The sequence below is a fragment of the Erythrolamprus reginae genome, chromosome 2 (assembly GCF_031021105.1).
Source record: "Erythrolamprus reginae isolate rEryReg1 chromosome 2, rEryReg1.hap1, whole genome shotgun sequence".
Classification (NCBI taxonomy): domain Eukaryota; kingdom Metazoa; phylum Chordata; class Lepidosauria; order Squamata; family Dipsadidae; genus Erythrolamprus; species Erythrolamprus reginae.
In genome coordinates this window covers 287,725,455-287,734,121 of record NC_091951.1, presented here as the reverse complement: position 1 = coordinate 287,734,121, position 8,667 = coordinate 287,725,455, and the positions used below count along the sequence as shown (strand labels likewise).

General features: G+C 42.6%; 1 protein-coding gene across 1 annotated transcript in view; it reads left to right on the top strand.

Moving 5' to 3' along the window:
* The first annotated feature begins 763 nt into the window (after positions 1-763).
* Positions 764-8,667, top strand: part of CHSY3 (chondroitin sulfate synthase 3) — a 65,930-nt gene continuing 58,026 nt past the window's right edge. Inside the window, exons 1-2 of the mRNA XM_070736306.1 lie at positions 764-1,553; positions 5,166-5,449. Coding sequence (XP_070592407.1) covers positions 764-1,553; positions 5,166-5,449 — 1,074 coding nt within the window. The remainder of the gene's footprint in view (positions 1,554-5,165; positions 5,450-8,667) is intronic.

Below are 8,667 nucleotides of genomic sequence, written 5' to 3'. Positions count from 1 at the left end.
AAGACAAAACAAGCAAGTCCAATTGGCGCCTGAAAAAAAAAAAGCACCTTTGGGACAACCACGACCCACATGACTGAGAATCTCCACACACTTAAGCGAAGGGAAGAGTGTGAGAACGGAAATGAAGGGACAACTGTCCTTCCGTCCGTGTAAATCTTCCTTCCGGAGGCCCTTCAGGCGGCGTCGGCTCTTTGCCACCCTCGCATCGACGGTGCTGCTGCTAGTGCGAGTTCTCTCCGGAGCGCGGCGCTACGGAGCCGCGCTCGGGCGGCCCTTGAAGGAGCGGGCTGAGCAGCAGCGAGCGGAACGACGGCCGCTCGTTCGCTCCGCCGCTCTTGCGTGGAGGAGGCAGAGGGGTGGGAGGGCCGTCAGGGAAACCAGCGCGGCGGCCGCGCTGGGAAGGTGCTGCCCGCGGAGCCCGAGGGCGCGCGAGCGTGCGCCTTTCTTAAACGCCGGAGGGGGCGGCGGCCGTTTCGCTTAATCCCGCCGCCCGCGGAGAGAACTTCCACTCAAAGCAACAGCTCGGACGCTCCTGCTGCCGCTGGCGGCGCCTATGCTGCGGTGGGAGAGCGACCACGCCTCGCGGACTCGCAAAGGCGGGCTCGGGCTCGGGAAGCGTGACGAGAAAGAGGCGGAGGGAAAGAAGGCGGCGGCGGCGGGACCCGCAGCTCGGTGGGCGTCTCCTCGCGGGACGGAACCCCTTCTCTCTCTCCCTTTCTCTCTCTCTCTCGTGCCGCCGCCCCATCCTGTGGCTGCTCCCACCATGGCCGCGCGGTCCCGGCGCCCCTGGCTGAGTGTCGTCCTGGGGCTGGTCTTGGGCTTCACCGTCGCCTCCTGGCTCATCGCCCCCAAAGTGGTCGAGCTGAGCGAGAGGAAAAGGCGCGGCGGCCACGGTGGCTCCCTGAGTGGAGGCGGTGGCGGAGGCGCCGGCGGCGGCAATAACCTCTGCGCTTTCTACGGCCGCGTGGCTGGGCTGCCCGGGGGGAAGCGGCAGCTCCCGCCCGAGGAACCCCCGGCGACGTCTGCCGGCTTGACCGGCGGCAGGCACAAGCGGTGGGAGAAAGAGAGGGAGCCGCGGCCGCCCCCGGCGCCGCCCGCCGCGGATGGGCCGGTGCCGAGCCTCCCGGTCGCGGCTGCTGGGAGAGACCCTCCGGAGGAGGACGAGGAGGAAGAAGGCGGCGCCGGCGGCCGCCACGGCGGCAGCCACAACGGCAGCGGGGACTACGCGGGCGCCCCGGGCTGTGCCGAAACGCGGCACTTCCTTTACGTCGGGGTGATGACCGCCCAGAAGTACCTGGGCAGCCGAGCGCTGGCGGCGCAGCGGACCTGGGCGCGCTCCATCTCCGGCCGAGTGGAGTTCTTCTCCAGCGAGGGATCGCTCCCTCCGCCCGGCCTGAAAGGGGAGCAGCCCCTGCCGGTCGTGGCTTTACCCGGCGTGGACGACTCGTACCCGCCGCAGAAGAAATCCTTCATGATGCTCAAGTACATGTACGACCACTACCTGGACGCCTATGAGTGGTTCATGCGGGCCGACGACGATGTCTACATCAAAGGTGAGAACCGGAGTTCCCTTAGTGGGACTTTGGTCTTGTGCAAAAAGAGAGAGGCTTGGATGAGAGGGATCGAACCATGGACGGAGGGGCACCGATGGTGGGATCCCAAAAGTGTAACTGGCTCCCAGGAGGCTTGTGGATGCTATAGATTTATTTGTTAATTAAATTTATATGGCGCCCAACTTCCCGAGGGACTCTGGGTGGCTTACAGCAGAAATCAACGTCAAAAACAGTTTAAAAAACAATTTAGGAATATAGAAACATAGAATTTCATGGTCCATATAGTCTGCCTTTATACTATTTCCTGTATTTTATCTTAGGATGGATATATGTTTGTCCCAAGCATGTTTAAATTCAGTTACTGTGGTTTGTTCCAAGCATCTATTACTCTTTCAGTAAAATAATATTTTCTCACATTGCTTCTGATCTTTCCCCCAACTAACCTCAGATTGTGCCCCCTTATTCTTGTGTTCACTTTCCTATTAAAAACACTTCCCTCCTGAACCTTATTTAACCCTTTAACATGTTTAAATGTTTCGGTCATGTCCCCCCTTTCCCTTCTTTCCTCCAGACTAATTTAAAACTCAGTTAATAAAATCACACATCTTTTTTGTGGTAGATAAAGGGCAGGGCTTTGTGAAAGCTTTAAAACCTGTCTTTTGCAGATAAAAAAACTGTGCCGCATCTATTCCATAACGTCCATGCTCCCCAAACCTACTAGATATTTGAAATTGTGAGGGATCAGATCCTACTGAAATTCTGCTATCAACCTGCTAAACCAGTGGTTCCCAACCTTTTTTTGCCCACGCCCCATTCAAAAAGTGAACTCCTAGTAATGTGGAGGAAGCCTAAAAAGGCCATTAACTTGGTTTATAATAATAATAATTAATAATAATAATAATAATAATAATAATAATTTATTAGATTTGTATGTTGTCCCTCTCCGCAGACTTGGTTCCAATTGCCCCTATTAAAAATCAAATTGCCCCCCTGTGGGGCATGGCCCACGTTTGGAACCAGGGTGCTAAACATTTGCTAAGACTGAACAAGTAAAAGAAACCCTCTTATTTGGACTCACTGGTCCCTTGTTATCTGCTTGTCAAAACTGACTCATAAACAAGCTATGAAAAGTACACCTTTACAAAAAGACTTCTGTGGTTTGAGTTCAGCTCTTGGTGGTTGCGTGAATACACTCCTTGTCCAGAATCAGCTAACGGAAGAATGGCAATAGCCATGCAAACATATTAATAGATTTCAAGTTACTGCAAAACCTGGGTCTAAGGGCAATAGTGTACCATTGATATAAAAAGGATTATATTTAGACACAGCCTGTTCTTGGTTGTATCCAGCAGTGATTTGGAGTTATTCCTACCTGCAAACTTTTTGCACATTGTTGATGCTGTAGAATTTCACTGTGTACCTTGAAATCAGTGAAAAAGTGGTAACAAAGTTGAGTAATGCTTTTAATGCAAATTATATTTTCAGAACCTTTACAAAGAAGGGGTGGGATTTTTCCTAATTGAAGTGTCCAGAGAAAGTTGTGAGGTGGAGAGGGTGACTGGGAATAGACAAGGTGAGGCATTGAATGTAGGACTTCTCCATTGATAACTGTGAATAAAGCATGGGATAGAATATATAATTATAAATGTTATACAGTAATCCTTTAATTAAATTTGGAAATAAATAGAATGCGGCATAAATAAACAGAAGTGGAATTAGAAAGAAAATTTTTAGAAGTCCTTTTCAACATGATGGTGTCCCTAAATGTTTTCAACTACTGTTTCCATAAACTCCATTGATGGGAATTGCATTGTACACATCTGGAAGCAGCTGGATTAAAGTGTAGAAGTCTGGTTTATAGTTTCTGAAAAAGCAAATTGCCAGATGTGAGTTTTATTTTCTCTTTATTTCAAAGGAGAATACTGGCATACTCTTTAAATTGCAGGACAAACTGAATTGACAGGTCCCCAGAATTTTAAAGGAGTATCAGTAATATTGAGCAAAAGTCTTTATTCATATGGTAGTTTTGTAAATTCTAATTCCAACTAACTTTGCTTTTTAATCAATTATGTCTCATCGAAACCATGCCTTGTAATACAGATAGTCCTCAACTTAAAACAGTTCATTTAGTGGCAACAGCACTGAAAAAAGTGACTTATGATAATTTTTCACAGTTATGACCTTTACAGCATCCCCGTGATCATGACAGATGCTTGGCAACTGGCTCATATTTATGGTGGTTGCATTGTCCTGGGGTCATGGGGTCATCTTTAGTGACCTTTGGACCAGCAAAGTCAATAGAGAAGCCAAATTTACTTAACCAGGTGATTAATTTGTCAACTGCAGTGGTTCACTTAACAACAGTGGTAAGAAAAGAGCAAAACTCACTTAGCAAATGTCTCACTTAACAGAAATTTTGGGCTCAATTACGGTCTTAAATCAAAGACTACCAGTACAATTTTAAATCTACTTACCTGGACTAAATGTATAGGATTCTATCATTCTTAGAAAAGTATACTTTGGACAAGAATGTAAACTTGCTAGCTAGGCAACTAAATCATTCTTTCTTGTAATTAATCAAACAGCCTTATTTCATCTATTGTATAAATACACCTCAGCTCTCCTGGATACTTGCTTGACATCCATTAAAATAGTTGAAAGTAAATCTCTCTCTCTCTTTTTTTTTTGCAAAGTAATACAGTGCACTCTTTATTTTTTGAACAGAGCATAGCTGGAACACTGAAATGAAGAGGGATCCCTGCAGAAAATTTGATTAGCAACCTAAAATTCTATGTAGGTTAGTGGGTTTTGTACTGCAGAACTATAAAAGACCATCCATTTGCTACTATATATTGTGATTTTCTCCCTAAAATGCAAGGATAGAAAGGGAGTAGAGCTTAGTGATTGATATGCCTCCATTCTAAATCATAGACAAAGCTTTGTTCTAGTATCTTCAATCATAGAACTTTAGAGGAACAATATGAAGCATTACGTTACATTTTTTCTTTTGAAGACAAAACAAAGTTTTTCTTTATCTTTGTATTTTAAAGTTGCATTTTTAAATTTAGTAAGAATTTAAAGGAATTGAACTTCAAAACACTTGTACGTATTTTTCTGGAAGCAGGTAGGATTCCTCTCAAGAATACCATGTACGGCGTCTGCCTACAGCGAAATATGGGTTTCCCATACTAATCAGTGAAGACTTTGATATTTTTTTTGAATCCTGCTTAAGAAGGGACAAAACCAAACCACTCAGCTTCTGAATTTATCCAAATAAAAATATGTGCTAAATTATAAATGTATGTACATATGTTTGCATGAAAAGAAAGAAGTACACACAAAGAATAAATAGATAATTATTGAAGATGATTTTAAGATGCATGTTTATGAAACATGTTCATGAAATAAGGGGTTCTGTACTATCGGCCTCAGCAGACTGTGATACGGCTAACAAAATTGATTTTCATTACACAATAAGATGCAATTTAATTCCCCTTGCCTGGGAGTAAGGCCCATTATACAAAGAGCACTTTAAAAGGTGAATATATTATTATCTATGTAAAAGATAGATTTGTGCTGTAAATATTATCTTTTTGTTTTTTTTTCTCTTAGGTGAAAAATTGGAGGAGTTCCTTCGGTCCCTGAATAGCAGCAAACCTCTTTATTTGGGACAGACAGGACTAGGAAATACAGAAGAACTCGGAAAACTGGGTCTTGAACCAGGAGAGAACTTCTGCATGGGAGGGCCTGGGATGATCTTCAGTCGTGAGGTTCTCAGAAGGATGGTACCCCATATAGGTGAATGTCTTCAAGAGATGTACACAACTCATGAGGACGTGGAAGTGGGCAGATGCGTTCGGCGATTTGGCGGCACTCAGTGTGTCTGGTCATATGAGGTAAGGAATGGTGATGATGGTATTTGTACATTATATGAGTAAACATTTCGGCTGAACACTCTGGCCCCTGTGTCTGTCCACAAAAATATACAACCTATGCGGTGTTGAAGACCTAATCAACATATTTTAAGATATTGTATGATTTACTCAATGCATTGTGCTAGCATTCATGCCTGACAGCAACCTAATGTACTTTGTTTTGTTGATAACATGCTACAAATCAGCTTACACTGAATTCAATGTATGCCAGAGTATCATACCATCCTCAGTTACTGTATATACTGTTGGGCTGGAGCTCAGTTAATTGGAGGAATAGGTTGTATGAATGTGTAGTGCTTATTCATCCTAATTTTGAACATCACCATGATAGGATGCATTCTGGTACATTGTTTTGTTATTTCATGGTTTTGGTACTAATTTTAAAGTGCATATATAAATAATGTAATAATCTGTATATTTATTTAGATTGCAGCAATACCTGTCAGGGATTTATTTCTGGTTTAGCATAGAGCTGCCTGACTTAATGGAAAAAGTTTTGGCATCACTCCTCAGAATGCAGTTTGCAATTGGAACAGAGAAGAACAAAATTTGGGCCTTTCCGTCCTATGAAAAGTAGTCTTCTTGAAATCCAGTTTGGCATGGAGTTGCCAGTTGTGTTCGAGCTGGATTTGGTTTTGATTGTTTTGTCATTCTGTCCCAGACTAAATATTTTGACCTTGAGGCAGAAGTTATGATCTCAAAATGTAGCTGTAATACTAAGATAACACTTTCAGAGATGTAGGAACATAGAATACTTTTATATGGTCAAAGCATATTTCAAAGTACTGAATGTTTTACATATGTCTAGACATACATTGCTTTATGAGTTAACTCTAACCTTACCGCTTTTAAGAAAAAAGTTAAAACATCTGTTAGATTTTTGTGGTGGTATAATTCTAGTGGCTTGTAATTCTTTATTTTAAATTGTTATTCCTCATGAGTTTCTAACAGGTGAAATAATATCTACTTACCTATAACATTAACCTCAGGTATTTTTGGCTTAACATTAAGACATTGACATATTGCAGAAATCACAATGAGTTCTTTTCTATCTAATACACACATCAAAGTAGGTCTTGCCTTGCGTTTCCAGTAAAGACACACATACATGTTTTCAACCAAGTAATTGATTCCTGGAAATTATAACACTTTATTTCATTTATTGCTGAATATTATCATGTGTGGATTTTCTTATTCTTCTACTCTGCAGAGGGATATATTCCCCTTCCCCATCTATTGATTTTAATTTTAATTCATGGGAAAACATTTTTGAAATAGAAAGAGTGTCAAGGAGTACATGGGATATAGTATGGTGTTCCTCGTGTAAAACATGACAAACCCTCTCACGTGAACTCAAAATATTCCTTTATTTGGAGTACCAGCAACCCTTGTGAAATGTTTCTCTTGCAGGCTATTTGGTCCATCCGTCTGTCTGGAAAATGAATAGTTTTCTGCCACATCTATTCACTTCCGCCCCGTCCCTTTCATCCCCAGAGCTAGGGCGGGGTTTATCTAGCAGTGGTGGTGGCTCTTCCTTCCCCAGGGTCGGCCACAGCTTTCCACTGCTCTCCTCTTGCACTGGACTCAGCTGTTTCTCCTCCTCTTCATCAACCACCTTCAGACCTGGGGGCTATTGACTCTCCATCTGAGGACTGACAGATGGCACAGGAACATAAAATACTTTTCTCTGCCAGTTCCATTCCCTCTTCCCCCTTGGAGTACTTGGTTTGCACTGATGCCAACCCCGACTCCCATACATAGAAACATAGAAGACTGGCGGCAGAAAAAGACCTCATGGTCCATCTAGTCTGCCCTTATACTATTTCCTGTATTTTATCTTAGGATGGATATATGTTTATCCCACACATGTTTAAATTCAGTTACTGTGGATTTACCAAACACATCTGCTGAAAATTTGTTCCAAGGATCTACTACTCTTTCCGTGAAATAATATTTCCTCATGTTGCTTTTGATCTTTCCCCCAACTAACTTCAGATTGTGTCCCCTTGTTCTTGTGTTCACTTTCCTATTAAAAACACTTCCCTCCTGGACCTTATTTAACCCTTTAACATATTTAACTGTTTTGATCATGTCCCCCCTTTTCCTTCTGTCCTCCAGACTATACAGATTGAGTTCATTAAGTCTTTCTTGATACGTGTTATGCTTAAGACCTTCCACCATTCTTGTAGCCCGTCTTTGGACCCGTTCAATTTTGTCAATATCTTTTTGTAGGTGAGGTCTCCAGAACTGAACACAGTATTCCAAATGTGGTCTCACCAACGCTCTATATAAGGGGATCACAATCTCCATCTTCCTGCTTGTTATACCTCTAGCTATGCAGCCAAGCATCCTACTTGCTTTTCCTACTGCCCGACCACACTGCTCACCCATTTTGAGACTGTCAGAAATCACTACCCCTAAATCCTTCTCTTCTGAAGTTTTTGCTAACACAGAACTGCCAATGCAATACTCAGATTGAGGATTCCTTTTCCCCAAGTGCATTATTTTACATTTGGAAACATTAAACTGCAGTTTCCATTGCTTTGACCATTTATCTAGTAAAGCTAAATCATTTACCATATCACAGACCCCTCCAGGAATATCAACCCTATTGCACACTTTAGAGCCATCGGCAAATAGGCAAACCTTCCCTACCAAACCTTCCCCTATGTCACTCACAAACATATTAAAAAGAATAGGACCCAGAACAGACATACTTCCTCCTCCTCCTCTGATTCAGCTGCTGGAGAAGCTGGTGGCCAAGAGGCCACAAAACTAGATTATAAATGCAGAATAAGTAAATAGTGTTACATATTATATATTTTATGGAATTAGTTTAGTTGGCAGAAATAATTTATGTTTTCACTATTGAAACATACAATACATTCATAGGATACAGTGGTTCATTCTCTGGTAAGGCTTATTGCAATCTTAATATTGTTTAGGAATTGACATGATTTTAGGAAATGCCATTGGAAGGTTATCTTCCATTCTTCCATTGGGTATGGCAAGCAACAGTTTTGATGCATCATGCCAAATTCATCTCTTGATTTCTCACAATGTGGCCCTTTTTTGTGGTGACAACTTCTTCCTAGTCAAAATTCTCAATATGCAATCATGTTGCTTCATGTGCCTGGAACTACAAAATTAAAACATTTTTTTTCCAAACTTCAGCAATT